We start from the raw sequence: 19,437 nt of genomic DNA, 5'->3' as shown, positions 1-19,437 counted from the left end.
AGGTTAAAAATGAGGGAGCTACAGTAGGTAGAGTGGTGACATCATAGTATTATTTATACTTTACAATAGTGACAGGGCCACCCATCTTGCCAATTGTTTGCTCTACTGGTGTGTATCAGTTGAATTCGAACCCATTCGTAGAGGTTGGTGAGGGTGCACCATGCAGAAACAAGACACATCTTAATTACAAGGAGTGTTTTCACTGCAACTGGTTATAGATGTTGACATAAAAAGGAGTGGAAATATGATTAAAGTGGAGAAATCTGTACTGGGTATCTTACTTTTCATTTTTTTAATTATTTATATATTATAATATAGTAACCATGGATATGGTGCAAACATATGAGTTTCAAAATTCCTCAAAATGATATGTATTTCTATTTGATTTGCAAAGGTTTATGAATTATATTAAAGCTGAAATACGAAATGTATTTTCTGTGACAGCCCGTTTCGATCTTAAAATAGATTTACTCTTTGACAAACTTGTCTTCTTTCATTTCTCTCATTATAAACCTGTCGCCACATAACACAGTTAGACTGTATTTCTACCTGTCATGAAATCAAGCCTATTTTACTAGGTACTGATTTTATGGATTCTCGCATGCACTCATACCTCTTACCCCTTACATTCAATCTATCATTGAAAGAGGCAGACTATATCTTGTTTCAAGAAGGTTGAAGGTATAAAATTGTTCTCCTTTGGGTACCTCAAACTATCCATCCAATTATTACCGTGCACAAACTTCCTTCGGCCTGGCCTAAGAGGGTACTCAAGTTCCCCCCCTTTCAGACTAAATCTGGAATTTTGACGTTATCCGTTAGATTCATCTCAAGTGCTCCCGTCGAAACAAAATAGTCCGATTGTGAGCTAAAAAGGAATGAATCCCAGATTTTTTTTCGTCCGGTAAAATTTCCACTCTGCAGGACCTCTCCAAGGGTTGAATGTATGGGTTATTGGCATTGTGTCATTTTGTATACTACATATTTTAAGAGTAAAATTTTTTTTGGAAGATTTGCTTGACAATAAACTTAGTCTGAGAGAAATTTAAATACACATGCATCAATATACACTCAGTGTGCATGGTTTCAGTTCGAGTTACTATTTTGGAACCAATTTTGGAAAATTTCTCGATTAGAAAGTTGAGTACATAGTATATTTACTTCGCTACTCACTTACCTGTCTCCTCTTCTAGAGTGACCCGGTAACCTTTGACACTGACCTGCCCTGCTGACCAGGTCACCTCCAGTGACTGTCGCTATATTGTACCATGTGATGTAGTTGTACGGATATTTTTTAAGACATTTATATTGCATCAAAGACATATTTTTTAAGACATTAATATTGCATCAAAGACACTAATGGCAAAAAAATGGAGAAACAAAATATCTCAGTCTTCCTAGTATGGACAGTTTGAGCGCCATGTCGCATTTTTAAGGGCAGTTTCTTGGATGTCCTAGAATAATAGTACAATTACCACTCAAATATTATCACCGTCAGACAATGAATCTGCTCCTGTTGCATATTCAGTAGGCTGGAAGTTGCTACACATCGTAACCAGAACATTATAACTGGCTCTATAGGCTACTGTGTCTCTGTTTATTATCTATCATTACTTTTAACACACTGATAACACCATTTCCAGTGTCTTCTTCACTGTGCAGCATATGATACCGTATGATCTCTGTTCAGTCAGAAAGTCGGATGTATGATGTTCATTAATTGCGTTGTATTTGGGTAGTTGAGTTGATTACACTCAAGATAACTTTATACCTTGGGTCTGTTGTCTGTGTTCATGCTTTGCTGTGTATTGTGTAAGCAGTACTTCCTTTAATCTCCTACCACAGGCCTTCCATTTTTATAGGGCGAGATATACCAGTCCTCTCTGTCTCTGTCTCTCAACTCTCTTTATCTCTCCATTCAATAAGATCCCATTAAGATTTAGCTTAGCTGACCTCTTCCCTAATAAACCCTATGGTATAAACATTGATGACCAGGTTCCAATCCACAACGTTTTACAGAATTTTTTTGTAAAAGAGAGTTTAAATTTTTAAAGCCTGCAGTGAAGAGAGACAGAGTGATAGAGAGATATTATTAGATCCAATTGATAGGTTTTGTGGTAGAGTACAGTAGTACTACACACATACACACACGCACACACACATGCTGTGTGACGGATGGTATGTTAGGTGGCAGTAAACTAAGTTATCTGCCCCATCATCACTGTTTGTCTGTCATTAGAAGTGGTTTGATAACTGCCTGCCGATTTTTCAGAAGCGGCTGCTCTTCTCTTCAGATATAAATGATATCAGCCATCCTCTTACCATGGTGGTGTCTTGGTTACAGCTCCCTACATGCATCTTGCATAGGTTTTTCTGCTGTTCGTCTTCGGGAGCTACTGTTCGATTCTCTCCGAGATCAGTAGACACCAAGAAGCAGATGGCATCTCAAGGTTCATTTCGTTGTGGAGTTTTTAAATTAATCAAATTACTGCGCAGAACTTAGGGATTTGATGAAGTGAGCATGGGAATAATATTTCATACCCCTCTCTTGTTTTAAAGAGATGAAAACCAGGCCTGGCCTTCTCTGAACACCGGCATCGCATCCGTAATTGCGGCCGTCGGGTCGTCTGCGATATAAAAGGAATATTCAGACGTCAGAGATGAAAAATGAGAAAGAGATAGAGGGGAAAAAAATGGCAAACTTATAAAATTTGAAATAGCGAGAGGTACTATTACTTTCTTAGAATTAAATGCAATGCTCTATTATCATAAGATTTTGATCAACGTAACAAAGTTTATGTTGCTGGTACAGAAATGTGGCTGTTTTCGAAAGATAAATTAAAGATGAAGTTTTGTTAATTAATTGATTGAATATATATTTGCAACTAGACCACCAATGTTTCTGTGCTTGAAGTTACATGAATTGTTTAAAATCGAGTTCCAACTGTACATTGGCCCCTATTGGGTCTGACATGACCTGGCAGTGCCCATACTGCCAGGATTGTTTTGTGTGGTGGGGGGTCGGGGAGGGGGCGGTTTTGCTATTGTCAAGCAGACAATTTGGTACAATGGTGTACCCCCAGTTTGGCACTGTGTTCAAAAGAAAACTTGTAGCAGCTTTAAAATCTTGCCAGAATAGGCCTAACATGGATTTATCTCCTCAGAGCAGTAGCACTTGCCGCTTTGTGGATCTACATGTGGAGAACAATAACTTATATGTCCTATACCCAGCATGGCTGCATTCTAAGCCTGCAGCCCCCTCAGCATGCTACCTTTGCCATGGTAGCTAAAAAAAAAAAACAAGGTCCATCAAAGTGTACCACATGAAAATAAATACAAGTGATGGGGTCCTTTCCAATGTCCCTTTCCCTTGTCAAGCATGACAGTGTGCACACAGGATTAATAACTCTTAAGGATAATAAAAAGTCCTTTGTTTACAAATGATATTTTCATTAAACTTCAAGTGAGCTCCCACTTTGCTCTCCACTATCTCACAATCTACCCCTTCCTGCGTTTCCATCCCACCCCCCCCCACCAACCTTCCTCTCTTTCCACATGGATGGCTCACTCATGATGTCCTTTGACAAAATGCCATCCTTCAAAGAAGAAAACAAAAAATGAAGCAATGTTATTGACAAAAACATTCCTTTAAAATAAATGAGGGAAAAAGAAAGTTTCAAAAAGAGAGAAAATATAATGTAAGCACACAATCCTTAAAGGCACAGTACAGTACTGTACAAGTAGTAGAGAATCAGGATTTGCTACTGTCGTCCTTGACAACATGTCTAATTGGATCATTATAATTTCCTTTTGCCCAAAAAAAAAAGAAAAAAAAAAGCTTGTAGATTCAAAGAACAGCAAAAACTTTTGCATAACATTTGAACCCATAGATCTGCAGGGTACAGATTTTGTTCAGAAATCTCAGTAATTATTTTGGTTTGTAATTATTGGTTTGATTTTGCCACTTCTAAGGCATCACATTTGATGCCAATTTGTATTGATGGCATTTTGGATTGATGGAACATTCTTTGGGAGCTATAGTGCAGTGTATCGTTCGCACAGGTTTCAGAATTACTGTCTGTAACACTGTATATGGCAGGCTTTTCTGTCCAAGGAGCTTCAATTGCCTCAGTTCTGTGTGTGTACATATATAACTCAGTCTTCATCCATTGAACATGACTATATACATCACTCCCATACAGAATAAGATTTTCCTTTATTTTCCCTCTGAATTAATATGATGAGAAAATTGTCTGCATCTGTTGATCAAGCAGGATTTCTCCCTACTGTGCTAATGACTAGTTCCTCCGAGTCAAGATGAAAATACAACTTGCCGTCTCTCTCCGTCTTCGTCTTGATGGTGAGGTTCCATCGAATCAGCTGTCATGCTGCATCCACGAGATTCAACGCTCCCCAAGTCTTGTAGTTGAAAGGAAAAGCCTTACTCGTACACTCTCAACTTTCATACTTTATAGACAAGGAAGGCATCGTCAACGTCGATGTTTCTTCCTCGTCCAAACTGTACTTATATAGGTCTGTAGTTTCTCTTCCCAGTGTAACTGCAATAAGTGTGTCAAGAATTTTTTGCTGCGTTGTTGAGAAATTCAATCCCTTTTACTTTTATATATACTCCTTCGAAAAGGGGAAAGACAATCATCCATTTTTTTTTCTTTTCTTGAAACTTGCTTGTGGGGGTAGATTTCATATACAATCTTTTAATAAAAAGAGAGAAGAAAACCACAATTTTAGGATCTGGTGACAAGGGCCTATGAGCGGCGGTGGTGGTGCAATACCAATCCTATCTATTTTGAAGGAAAGTTTATATTCGCTTTCACAGATATGAATATTCAATATTCCCTCAGGCTGCCATTTGATTGGCTGATTACTTTTGAGATGACCTGACATCTGAACCTGTGCTGATGAATTCAGGGCCTAAGGTAAAAAGGGAAAGTTGTCTCTCGAAAACGGGTTGAATTTCAAACAGGGTAGGAATTTCTATGTGATAAATCAAAAAAAAAAGAGAGAGGGAAAAAAACAAGACAGAAAAAGAGAAAGGAAGGAAGGAAAGGAAGCCAGATTATTGCAAGAATAGCCAGTCCAAAAATACCCTGCCATTATATCTGCAACCTATTTCCATCAAGCAGTAAGAGAAGATGGCAGTATTAGAAGGTGGAAAGTTTTTACCTTTCTCCGTATGAATTTCTATATATCGAATATGGAGACAGTGAAAGGGGAGTATGTGTTCTGCTCTCCAGTGTGAAGGATTTTTTGTTTGGATAACTCAGTGTGACTCAGCCTGGCTGTTTCAGGTCATTTGTGAAGCTTACTATTACATTCCCGGGTGATATTTGAGAGGAACAGCGGAAAGATGGGCTCACCGTGGAGCGGGCAGAAACTGAAGTAGATGGGGACAGATTCCAGGCAGTATATCTGCCACATTGAAGTGTTTCAGGTATAAAACTGGTCGAGATTCAAGCTCGAGAGGGAGGGAGATTAAAATTGCTCTCAGAGCCCTTTTTATATATCGACGACGGAGGAGGATTCTGGAGATTAAAAAAGATTTGAAGGGGGAAAGTCAATCTGATTGTCAGGGTTTTTTTGGTGTGTTTCTTCATTTCAATTGCTATTTTTTTTGTTTTGTTCGGTGTATAGTCATGTGGTAATGGTTTCTTGGTACATATATGCCACCATATTGTGTAATCAGGTTGGGTGCATGCTTTAATAGCCTGCAGCTTTTTTTTTTTTTTAAATTATTGTAAATCGATAAAGATAAAAGTGAAGCAGATAAAGAGTTCTGCCTACAGAATAAGAAATGTAATTCATTGCATCCTAGTGTTTAATGCGCAGAGCATATGTTTGAATGTGGGCAGGTAAAGGTATTCAGTTACAGAGATACGAAAAAGAACAATTTGTAGTCTGATATTTTGTATTTTTTAATTACTCGTAATGAAATGGTCTGATCAGACACTGTTCCTGCTCCTAATTTATTCAGTCAACCAGAAATGCTGTCGGTGCCCTAAGTGCCCTTCCTCAGATCTATTTTTGCTGCTATGCCCTTTCCATTTGTTGTGATGCCCTTCAAAATTCAAACTGACCAATGGCGTTTTGCCATGCTCTTTTTGAGGCTTATATGTCAAGCCCTGTTATATTATGTATGTATTCATTAGGTGTGGTATGTAATAATGATACCAGATGTTGTGAAAGTTATGTATGTTTTGTCATTTTTTGGTGGATTGATTTTGTTGCAAATAGTATGTATAACATCATACAATAATACTGTATCTCAATAATATATAAAACATAAACAATAATATTGTTGCAAATAGTATTACATGGGTACAATGATATATTATGATAACAATGATATTGTTAATTTATTATTTTAATATTACTATTATATTATTATTACAATATTATAGTATACAAGCATGTGAATCGACTGTTGCTGCAGCATTGTGTGGTAAAATAACAGCGTACAAGGTTGTTGAAGTCAACACCCCCCCCACCCCCTTTTTTAATCTGTCGTTTTACTGCTGAGATATTTGTGAAGGTTTTGAAAGACCGAATGTGAATCCGATCCAACAGTGAAAGTAATGTACCCCTCGTCAACTGAAACATTTTTCAAATGAAGTGAGAGAATTGCTTTGAAATAAATAAGAAAAGGGGAAACAATATGAGACTTCCAGAGGTTTCTCTCAAAATCTGAATCAGTATATATGCATACAGTACTGTGGCTGCTGCATGTACTGTGAAGTATTGCTGTAAACTGTATAAGAATAAAATTAAGGGACTGAATGCAGGCTGGATAAATTGGGATATATGAACCCTATCAGAATTCTTGTATCTTGTCCGCAAAAAGCATATTTCATGCAGCGCCTCAGCGTGAAATTTGTGCGCCAGACACCACCACCGGTTTGAAGGATATGAAACAGTTTGATGATCATTGTGCCGTAATTCAGGGTTTTACAAAAATTCATATCTTTTCTAAATCTTTATGGAAGTTTCGAAACTGCAGGATAGTTCAATTCTTTGTGCAATATGTGCTTATCTGAACATTCATGATGCATATTATAGACTACTCACATTTTGGAAGCTCTAATTCTATTGGTGGAGGGGAGGAGGTGGGTGGGTGGGTGGGTGTTCAAAAATATATCCATCTTTTGGGTTGATCATAGGTGGTATAACAAAGGTCAGCATGATTTAATTTGCTTTATATTTTTCCTGATTTGTTCAATTAATCTTTGAATTTGTGTGAAATGTATGTGAAATATATGTGAAATGTAATATATTTTCTCTTTCCCTGTAATCTGGTAAAAGAACATAAAAGTTCAACATAAATTGTCAACCTACACATATTTAGGGTGAGCATTAATCGCATGATCATCAAAAATGATACTTAACGAAAAAATAATATGAAAACTTGAAATGTCACCTGTATGTAACATATATCAGAATATAACATTGCATATAGCTACTGTAGTTCTTTACAAATTATGGCAGCTAATATGCATTTTCGTTTTCTTTTCTTCTCTCGCTGTCCTCAGGGTTTCATCTCAGTGGTACTGTTACAGAGACGGGTGCAAATCTCTATGGCGATGAGCAGCAGAACCATCATGTTTCTATCAGTTTTGACCGATGCAAGATAACATCGGTAAAATGTTCCTGTGGGAACAGGGATATCTTCTGGTGCCAACATGTAGTCGCTTTATCTTTATATAGAATAAGAAGGTCAGTCATATTTTGCATTTGGTAACTGAATAATTATTTTATAATATTTATATATAGGATTCACAAAATGATTTTGAGTTAGTAAGCACAAACATGAGATTGATCTCTAGAGCTAGTAAGGCCCAATATGTCACCGAAAGAGAACTAGCATTGTTCGATACAAGTGGCAAAGCCTACAGTGGAATAACAACCTTTATTACCCGTTTCGAACTCTGGACATACAATCAGCATCCGAAGCCTAGCTTGGGAGGCCAGGGTTTGAATCCCAGTGAAGGCTTGAAGTTTTGTCATTGTTCTCCATTGTTCTCCATTGATTTCCAACTCACATTTATATAGTAAGTGATTGGAAGTAAACTAGCCAACAGTCACTTGCGGTGATCATGCACTGAAGAAGAGCTAATTTTGCTTGAAAGCTCTGCAAAAACCAAACATTGGCTGTATTCCTTCCAATCACTCACTTAATTTAATTTTTGTATCTCTCTTGAGATCCAGCCATTCTCTTAATGCAACATACTTGTTTAACAGTTTTTGTCTGTTATTCTCATATATGTTTATATATCGATTGCTAACAACCAGCCCTGCTCGTACATTGTTTCTCAGTTGCATTGTGTGTTGTAGACTAGGTATACAGTGTGTTAGGCAGCTGAGTCAGAACCTATGCATGTATGCATGGTGTAAGATTTAGGACTAAGTTGTTATGGTTGATCTCTGAGTTGTTATGGCCAATCTTGTAGTTGTTATGGTTTGATCTTGCAGTTAGACATTCTTGTCCTCCAGTTGGGTAGTTTTATGAATAATAGAGTGAGGTGATGAAAACTAGAACAGTATTGGAAATTTCCACTAAGAACCACTTTGAAACAGGGCTTCCTACTTTACCACACAGTGTTCCCAATGATACAGCATGTGTACAATGCGACTGTGGAAACCTGTATTAAGACGGGAGTTGTACTGAAAAGCACATACATTTCTATAGTAACAATTTGGTAGACTAGTAACAATATATTTGTTGACTTTAAAACACAAGTGTTGATTAGTTAATCCCATCTACTCACTCCACAAATTCATATTCCCGACTAAAAACCTTCATACCTACATAACCTATATGTACCTAGATCTCAGAGTCATATGACGTTGTGGGAATATGAGATTGACAGTGTACAGTGGGAACGATTTCTACAAACTTAGTTTAGCTTTTTGCACCTTGACAAAAATTCAATCCGAACCCGATACGAATGAACATCAAACAGTATGCAAAGTCAGGCAGCCGTAACCGTACAATACTTTGAATTCAGTTCTCAGAGTCTGTGGACTAGAACAGCTACATATAGAATTAGCTGTGTTTAAATGTTAAAGAATGCATGCATGCATGAATGCATATACTGTATGTTGAAATGTGACTTGTTTGTGTCTGTTTGATTGTCATGAAAAATGAGCCTGTGTATATAATCAAGTTGCAAATGAATTAGTTTTCTGCATGTTTGTGTATGTATATATATATATATATATATATATATATATATATATATTTCAGTGGGTGTGTGACATTCAGGTGAGCCACTTAGGTGTGAGAAACAAGAAAAACAAAAAAGCAAAATAAAAGGGGGTGGGGGGTGGGGGAAAAGATTGCTTTTAATTTTCAATTTACACATGTTTCAGAGAGTAAAGCCAGTTCAAATGGTCATGAGAGTTTTACAGACCTGTGCTTGAAGGTTATTTTGAAAATGAACAAGAATAAACAAATTTATGGTTTTACACGTATAACGCTAGAAGACAGATCTCTGTAATAACGACTGTATATGTATTGTCAGTTTTAAATGTTGGGAATTGCATGCTATTTCTGATTCAGATTTCCAACCTGTAATTTATTAATCAGTTGTATGACTGGGCTTTCTTTGATATCTTTCAACCATCCACCAATATCCTTTGGCAAACATCTCAAAAGGATCACTCAAATATGTGGCAAGCACATCTGACAGGTTTCCAACACCACATCATCTACATATGAAAGGTTTTAGTGATGTCATTAATTAAACTTACTGTCATATAACTTGGCTATAAGTCATCCTCCGGGGCCTACCTCATAAGCTGCCTCGCTTTACCCGTTATCTCGCCATCCCTCGTGCCATGTCTTAGATCATCCGGAAATATTTTAGCACTCTCCTCACCAGGCCTCATTTTACAGCCGACACCTGTGTTTTTTATTACGGAGACCAAAAAGAGCTGTCTTGATGAAACTTTCTGCCATCTCTGTCTTCTCTACTCTGAGTAAACCTTTGCCTTTCCCCCTCCTTTTTGCAGGGCCAAAGATGTACAGTTGAGGCTACCCATTTCTGAGACACTACTCCAAATGGACCGAGAACAGCTACAGAAGTTTGCCCAGTATCTCATTTCAGCTCACCATACCAGTGTCTTGCCAACCGCTCAGAAACTCGCCGACGAAATTCTCCAATCTAAGTCAAAAATTAACCAGGTAGCAGGTAAGGAGAAATATTCCAGAGCTTTTCATAAATATGTCTTGTTATATCTACTGCATCTTGATGCTTTCAGGGAGATATATTAACAAAACCACCCAAATTAGCCTAGACACCCAGAAATGGCGACCCGTACTCGACTTGTTCCGACCACTTTCTCGTACATATTATGAACTCATGTAATTGAACAGCTGCAGGAGAAATTGTTCCCCTTGGATAGCACATCTACTAACTTTGATGCATTCAAGACCGTCCTTTTCTGTTTACCCATATTTACTTCGCTCCTCCTTTACCTGTCTCCTCACAACCTTAGCACCTCATTTTACTGTGTCTAGTATGCCCTGGTAATCTTTTAACACTGTGCACCCTCAAAGACCGGCTCCATCCTTTTCTATTTTACCCGTACCCACAGGTGCGCCAGACCCTACCGCAGGTGCTAGTATCGGAGACGAGAATTGCTGGCACCTGGACGAAGAGCAAGTTTTAGAGCAAGTGAAGATGTACCTTCAGCAAGGCAGCTACTATGACTCAGGGAAGCAACTTAACTCTTTATTTGCAAAGGTGAGTCAAATTCTGATGAGCGTCTAATGGCGGTTCTCATCTTCACACCTGTGGCTTCCTCTGGTACACAGTTGTTAAAAAAACTTTTGAATCCATCCTCGTCTGCCAATACAGGTGACTACACTGCTAGCTCAACTGATATTCACAAATGAAAGGAACACAAATGAAAGGAATACGATAAGCTTACTCTTAATGCTACAGATGAATCGCTCTTAGTTATTTAGTTATTTACCTGATGTTAGAGCCTTGCCACGTTGTGCATTTCTTCGAACCATTCAATGCTTTCATAGTCAGAAGACTTTGTGGCGTACCATATATATATATATATATATATATGTATAAGGTTATTAACTGCTACTCGCTGGAGAAAACACCATGGCATGGCACTTCTGCAGCTCTTAATGTGAAGACCATGACATCGCAAAACATTGGCTGGTACTAAGGTGAAAACTATAACATGTTGAAACAGATGCATGTAGTAAAATTGAACACCATGACATGGCAAAACAGTGGCTGGTATTGGGGTGAGTATCAGTGAAAGTGCAACTGGTTTGAACACCATGGCAGGGTAAAACAGTTGTTGCTACTGGGCTGAACATAGCAGGTTAGAACAGTTGTTACCACTGGGTTGAACACCATAGCAGAGTAAAACACATTGCTACTTGGGTGAACACCATAGCAGGGTTAAACAGAACATTGCTACTGGGGTGAGCACCACAGCAATGTAAAACAGTTGTTGCTATTGGGGTGAACACTGTATCTATATGAACATACATTTTTTGGGTAATGGTCAGATTCACAATGCTTTGATTTGCTCTTCTGATATTATTGTTACCTCAACCTTATTTTCCAACTTACCCTAGATGGTCCTTCCTCCTCCAAAATGTTGGGTTATGTACTGTATTTGATCAAAGCTGATGGGCCTGCTTTGAGGGATTCTTGCAGTTTTGGATACAGATGAATCTGATATCCAAGCAGTGTCAATTCAAATATACTAGACATCCCTTAAAATGGCCACTGACCGTTTGCATTATTCCTCTACAGATATTTTCAGACATATGAAGGTCCTATGCATTGGCTGGTGATAATTGGTGTGTTCCAACTACCTAAATAATATTGTTTTAGGAAAGTTTACTTTCCAATTTCTGTTATGCTACCAAAGGGTTTGCTAACCTCCCAAACTGTTCATTCCAAATATTTGTACAGGTTCGAGAGATGTTACAGGTGCGAGATTCTAACGGTGCTCGAATGCTGACGCTTATAACAGAACAGTTCATGGCGGATCCAAGGTTACAGCTCTGGAGGCAACAGGGTACCCCCATGACGGACAAACATCGGCAACTTTGGGATCAATTAGGTGAGCTTTGGAATATATTTAGCCTCCTCCCTCTCACCTGTCTTAACTCTTGCACATTCCCCATATACCTGATTAAAACATTGGCAACTGAGTGGGACAGATTCTTTAAGATTTCATTCTGATTTACCTGCACTTAACACCAACCCCACCCACCCCAACCACAAACCCCCCCCCCCCACAACTTCTGCATATTCTTCATACAACAATCATCTTTGTAAAAATGGACACTGCTTAAAAGGAAAAAAAAGAAATGTTTCTTAAATGAATTTAAAGAAATTGAACTTATTAAACTATAATTAGGAGAAGTTAGGAGAAATGAGATGCGTACACTGATGTTTTTTAAAAGAAAAAAAAGTACCAGTTTACATACATGAATTTTATACAAATTAATAACGGTAAAGTTTGTTCATTGTGCACAGGTCAATTCTATAATTTTTTGTGAATAAATTAAAGTTTTCACAAATTTAGATTGATCACCAGTTGCTCGATATTTGCAAACGGTTTCTATTATCTCAATAATTATTGATGAAGTATATTGTTTTTTAATTGTCTGAGATGCAATGATGCATTTGTATATTATTTCTTTGCGAAGTACTCAATCCCAACCCTTTCCATAACAATCCCCACTCCCTAAAATATAAAAAGATGATAAAAAAAAGTTAATACAGGTTTGTTACAGTACAGTGCCCAATGCATAAACTAGAACTGTTAGTGTGTATAACGCAAAGTGGAAGCATCGTTTTCTTGCTTTTGTTTTTCTAGCAATTGAATTTATTGCCTCAACCAACTCAGTTCCTTTTCATCAACCACCACTCCCCCCCCCCCAGCTTCTTTCTTGCTCACAACCCAGCATCTCAATAACAAAAAACAAAATTCTATACCCATTCCTTTACCACACCATTACTTACATAGTTGACGAGATTTGATGAAAACACACATTACTTCATCTATAGATTCAATGGAATTGTGTAGACTTTTTGCCTAAGATACCCCATCACAGGATGGCACAGGTGGTTTCTCTTTCACGGCATGCGTATGCATTTTATCAAACATAAACTGGCGGTCTCATGTTACCCCAAGCAGCCATAAACTGCCAGCATATTTAGAAAGCACTCTTGTTTGCCTATTACAGCATGCCGACTTCTGCCGGCTTGTGCCAAACACACGGCTCACTACTCTCACACAAGCCTCCTCTCTCTATCTCTCTCTCTCTACGTATGTAATAGTGGTACGTCGGCATTCACACTTTTAAAAAAAAACATCAAGGTTTAAGTCAGCACCTCCCCACCTATTCTTAAAATTTAACCAACTGTGCCCCTTTGTCTCTGAAGCTATAGCAGGCTCCGCTGCTAGCCTCCGGCTTTAAACCCTCAGTTTCCAGTCGAGTGGTTTTCATCGTGACGAGAAATGTGTGACCTTTGGCCGTGTCAAAGTATGGTTTGGTCAGCTGCCCAGCACATCTCTGTAGCAGCAGTATTAGCCATGATTCCATTTACTTCAGTGTGTGTGTACTTCAGCGACTTCGTTTTTCCTTCATCTATATAAGGGTTCTTTTAATAAGAGTTACATGTAAAAAAAGTTGGAGTTTATTTTCTTGCCACCGCCACCGTCGTTAATATGCATAATGATACGTCTGATAAATGGATCTTTGATGCCGTTTTACGCCTGATGAGGTTTCCCCACTTTTCTCGGTGCCATGCCACGTTGAATATTTCAACACATCTTCAGTCAGGAATAGAAGATGGAAGTGAAAAGGAAAAGAAATAAAACAGAAAGGAAAGGAAGAAAAACTAAAAAAAATTAAACAGAAAGCACACTGGCAAAAAAATAAACGGGGAACAAAATGAAAGACAAACTGTAGGGGAAGCATGCGTTTTTTTTTTTTTTTTTTCTTTTTCTTTTCTCTCCATGCAGACACACAAAGGGTTATTCATGAAGAAAACAGTAGTTGTGATGTAATAATTAGATTGTATTTTGTAGTTTTTTCGTTGTTGCAAATTTCAGGTAATATCAGGCAAAATTATTGGAGCTGCTCGCATTTAATAATTGCGACTGTCTTTCAGTATAAAATTGGAGGAAAGATTGGTACGAAGGGAGGTAAAATTAAATGGGAAGAGTTAATGTTTTTTAAAGAAGAAAATAAGAAGGATAGGAAATTTGAAAAAAAGAGAAAAGAGCTTTTTGTCAGGTTTGGAGTTGATTTTTTGAGAAGAAATGACTGTAATCCGTGCAAATCATTCATTATTATGATAATAACAGTTCAAAAATTGTTCCTTTCAGAGTTTACATAGAAATTGTTAGCTGTGATTTTGATATTTTTTACTTAGTCATTCATTTCAATTTTATTCCCATATGGAAACAGTTTTTAGACGCAAACGTTGTTGTTCAACTAAAAGGTGGATTAAAACATTGAAGGCATCTCTATATTTATCATTTCTGTGTACGATGAAATACATTTAAAATAGAAGTTAGTCCTTGTGTGACAGTGAGATCTGATACTCCATGAGTTAGAGGTGAAGTCGCGGGGGGGGGGGGGGGGAGAGGGGGTAATGGTTTGTTCCACTTCTACAGGAAGGATCATCAATATTTCTGTGGCTTATTTATCTTTTTCAAAAAGAAGATTACAGTGGATGGCACATGTATACAGCCAAACTTTGCAATGAATTAGTCACTGTCTGCGAGTGTTTTGTGCACTAGGCAATTTAACTTGAAGATGTGGGTCTGTAAAAACATATAATATTTTCATAATACTTCATCCAAAATTACCCAAAGGGATGGATAAATGCGGGGATACCTAATATATGTGACAGCAATCTCACACACAAATAGTTTATGTATGTTTGTGGAAACAGTTGTTCATGAAATGAAACTTATAGATTTATGATGGAAATATTTGAGATGAAAAGTTGATTCAATGAACCTAGCTGGCTTCCAAGTTTCCCTGGATCTTTGATGCCGTTTTACCCCTGATGCATTTTCCCACTTTTCTCGGTGCAATGCCAAGTTGAATATTTCAACACATCAAAACCTATCAAAACTACTTAAAAAAATAAAAAAAAAACCTATAAAAACTACTTAAAAAAAAGAAGATGTTGGCTAACGTTTAGAATTGAATGTCATCATTAAAGTGATATATATCTGTTTGATGAGCAAATGCGAAATGTAATACTCCGGGGCTGTGTTTATTTGAATCAATATGCAAATCGTTTTGTGACGAGTAATCAATATGGTCCAGGCAAAACTGCCGGAAATTCTTTTAAAACGACAGTTACAATAATTTTGTGCTCAGTCGAGTAGCCACAAATCAAAAACCTTGCCAATTTTACTTCCAAACCTCTCCATCCAGTGCCGAAAAAGAGATATAGAGTCCTCAGAATTGACCAGATAAAGTAAAGCTTCCCCAATCTCAGAGCCATCCAACTTCCTGTCCACCCACCATCTCTTCTTTCCTCTTCCTCTTTCTTCTTTGTCATTCTTGTCCACTTGTAGTAGTGGTGATTTCACCCAGCTATACGTGTCAGCGAGCGTGGTCACGGAATATCCTTCCAATCGAAGACCCATCTCGCCTCCCAACTGCTCGTATTATCTCACCTTTCTCAAACCCCTGTCGTGTGCTCTAGGCTAAGCTCCGATAGTGACACTGTCGTTAAAATTCCCTTCTTCTCGTTTACTCCTGTCAGGCGAAAAAAAATTAACGGCCCGGCTTAAGCGTTTGCCGATGCATACAGGAATTGATTGTCTCCTCATTAGATTCCCTCCGACTCCTCACACCACATTTTTTGTGGCTTCTCCTGACCAGATCCTTAAGCCCATTTTACCTTAATTTGAGAATATTTCTGCCATTAATTATGCACGGGCAAAGTCCAGTAGGCCTCAAGTTTTTGCCGAGAGGCTCAGTGGCTGTCGCACCGGTTGCCGTGGGGAATGGTTTAACTTTCACAAGGCTATCAGTGGCAAGTCAGGGGATAAATTTTGCTTAAACCGCACATGCTTACACAAGCTTGCACATTACGAGTCGTTTCCTACCTCTCTCTCTTCTTTTTTGTTTTATTTTTGACAGAGGGCCTTTTTTTTCCTTTTTTTCCTTCTTTTTCTCTTTCTCTTCTTTCTCCGTCTGAATTTTTTTTCATCGCACGACGACGATAGAATGGAGGGGGGGGGGGGGAAAAACAACGAAGGGCTTGATTTGAAAGCATTAGTGGAAGAAATCTTCTTTTAAAGGAATTTGATTTGAAATTCTCTGGAGGAAATTTGCCCAAAATTATGGAGGAAAATCTCAATGCTGTGAATTGCAGATCTGCTAAAGAGATTCAGCAGTTTTCTCATTTAGGTTAAATCTAAGTCAGTGAGCGAGGTCGAAGAGATTGCCTCTTGCCGCCGCTGTTGTTTGTTTTTTGAAGATTTTGGGTTACAGGGTGGATCGACATGCTTAGGGTCTTGTCAGATGGTCAGATGCTATCATTGCAGGCAGATTTTTTAGGATTGAGAAGCAAAAAATTGGTGGTTAAAGTAGGAAAAGAAAAAGAAAAGAGATAATTAAGAAACCATCTAGGTTTAAGAGATAATTTGTAGCATGTTTCTTCTTTCAAAATAGGATATTAGGTAACCATGAACCTTATATGCCTATATGCTAGTCACCATAACTGATAACCGAGGAGATCAGTTAGATGCCTCGAGTTCGAGGGGTAGCTGTGTGTTCACACGTTAGCAGCTGCTTAAACGTTGTGAATTATTCTTCAACACTTGGCTATGCCCAAATGCCGAGGAGGAGCAAGTTAATGGAAGAATCAAAGTAAAATTATTAAACATTGAGTTTCGGATGAAGCGTCTCCAGATCGAACGACAGGAAACTGTGCAGAAAAATTGTGAAGAAAAACTAAAGAAAACAGAAAAAACAAAAGTTAACCCTTTTCTCCTTCAAAATATGAAGAATCCATATTTGCCAAAATTTTCAGAAACCAAGAGTGAATTTTAGGTGGAAAGCATTGCCTTTGAGCAATTTTTTCTCTCTTTCCTCGCTGTCTGGTGTTATTCAAAACCCCTCTTGCTCTCCAAATTCATGACTTGTAAATAAAAGCCCAGAAGGTGCATGCCATTGGCGCTTGTAGTGTGGCGTCATTGAGGCACCAAGGCTCACCGTTCTCCATATTGTCCCAAAGAATTAATTTCCCGTAACCCACGATGGGGACACAAGAGACACACAGCACTCTTCTTCTATAAGAGGCAGGCATGTTATGTTTATGTTCTTGTTTACACTCAAGATCCCCAACAAACATAGTTGGCTCAGATGATTTTACTGCACTCCTCACTTACCTGTCTCCCCACAACCTTAGCACTCTGGTTTTACCGTTCTATCCAACTCAAGAATAAATGTGTTGCTTGCGCAGAGGTGCCATAGGTCTCTCTCTCTCTTTCTGCTGTTATGCAAATGAAGTACAGTTCAGTAGCACAGCATCAATTTTCAAAACCATACATCGGCCGTTTGTATTAATATATGTTGCAGGCGGCAAGAAATACACAGTCAGTGTGTTGTTTACAAATATAACTAGAGTATTCCATAAACTTTTAGCACTTGACAACATTTCCCAACCACAGTTGGATACAACATCTTCAATGACCTCATTTACAGCACTTTGTATTGTGAGCAAGATAATTAACCTACTCAGTCTTCCACGCTCATATTAATGTTTGTTTATATGTTGTGGTTAATCTCATGCTTGTGGTAGACGTTTGCTTGCGATGGAGCAATTGATAAACTACCAGGTGGAAACGCAGCATATTCCGTCGGTGAATATTTTTGAATTTTGAAATTTCATGAATCTCGGTCTTTCCTTTACCTTGTTTGTTGACTTAATAACATCTCTAAAATCTTGACTCCGGGGATTGTGAAGCCAGTAATGATCACCAAAATGAAAAAATGAGGGGGTGGGGGAGGGGGGGGGGAGGGATGTGCATGGATTAAAAGAGATTTTAAATGGGGAATGAGAGAAAGGCATCTCAGAATTGTTTTTTCTCAATATTCCTGTTTTTTTTGCCTATTTTTGTCTAACCCCAGGTCTTCTGTGGATGGTGGTCGTCATGAATCCAGGCTACAGCCATGCAGACAAAGAACTCTGGAAAGTGCAACTGATACAGTGGAGCGGCAACGACCTTTGCCCTTTGGAAGATGCAGACGCTAGAAGTACTTTAAATCAGGGACCAGGTGCAATACAAAACCAAGCAGGTAAGAGCCTAGTGATTTATGCAGATCTGTTATTAAAGCCAGAGTTATTCCCCTGGTGTCTCAAGTTCATCACTTTTATCAACATTACTGCCAAAATGTTCTGAATATTTATAGAAGTCACAGCGTAAATGTATTCACAAATCTTTGTTGATGACACGTAGGTTTACTGAAATAATACAAAGTAGATTATGTTAGACAGCAAATGAGACCCATTTGTGTTGTTCACTCATGAATATGCATGAATCTGTTCAACCCCTACATCTTTTGTTTTGCGTCATCAGGTGAAAAACCGAGAACAATATTTGATCGTGCTATGGAAGCATGTTTGTTAGAGTGGTCCAACCTGCATCTACAAGCCATATTGAACAACAACTTCTATTGCGGTCTACATGAGACCGAGCAGGGAAGGTTCGATGCTGAAGGGTATCCTCTGTGGAATGGTAAGTCGCCTCGGATACCGTTTTCGAATGTATCTGCACAACACCTTGAAGAGGAAATAGGAATTGGATACCATGGCAACAAAATTGGTTAATGTTGCTCTCTGAGCAGAGAATGATACTTCCAGTGGCATACAGATATAGAAGGAACTGGGAGCTATGAAGAAGTCTGACATATGAGGACCTGAACACTACACAATGAGAGACACATGTCTCACATATGAGGACCTGAACACTACACAGGTACAGGCACATTCTCACATAAGAGGACCTTAACACTATACAGGTACAGACATGTGTCTCATATGAGGACCTGAACACTACACAATGAGAAACACATGTCTCACATATGAGGACCTGAACACTACACAATGGGAGACACATGGCTCACATATGAGGACCTGAACACTACACAGGTACAGACACATTCTCACATAAGAGGACCATAACACTACACAGATACAGACATGTGTCTCATATGAGGACCTGAACACTACACAGGTACAGACACATTCTCACATAAGAGGACCTTAACACTACACAGGTACAGACATGTGTCTCATATGAGGACCTGAACACTACACAATGAGAGACACATGTCTGACATATGAGGACCTGAACACTACACAAGGAGAGACTCATGTCTTACATAATGAGGAC

At 38.4% G+C, this 19,437-nt stretch overlaps 1 protein-coding gene across 2 annotated transcripts in view; it reads left to right on the top strand.

Moving 5' to 3' along the window:
* LOC139980264 (zinc finger SWIM domain-containing protein 5-like) overlaps positions 1–19,437 on the top strand; it is a 78,785-nt gene that overhangs the window by 43,192 nt on the left and 16,156 nt on the right. For both annotated transcript variants that reach the window (XM_071991817.1, XM_071991808.1), the window contains exons 2-7: positions 7,545–7,728; positions 10,027–10,205; positions 10,612–10,760; positions 11,967–12,117; positions 18,173–18,340; positions 18,622–18,780. In XM_071991817.1, coding sequence (XP_071847918.1) covers positions 7,545–7,728; positions 10,027–10,205; positions 10,612–10,760; positions 11,967–12,117; positions 18,173–18,340; positions 18,622–18,780 — 990 coding nt within the window. The remainder of the gene's footprint in view (positions 1–7,544; positions 7,729–10,026; positions 10,206–10,611; positions 10,761–11,966; positions 12,118–18,172; positions 18,341–18,621; positions 18,781–19,437) is intronic.

This window comes from Apostichopus japonicus, chromosome 2 (genome assembly GCF_037975245.1).
Source record: "Apostichopus japonicus isolate 1M-3 chromosome 2, ASM3797524v1, whole genome shotgun sequence".
Taxonomy (NCBI): domain Eukaryota; kingdom Metazoa; phylum Echinodermata; class Holothuroidea; order Aspidochirotida; family Stichopodidae; genus Apostichopus; species Apostichopus japonicus.
The sequence above is the reverse complement of the archived record's forward strand: the minus strand, read 5'-3'. Positions and strand labels throughout refer to the sequence as shown.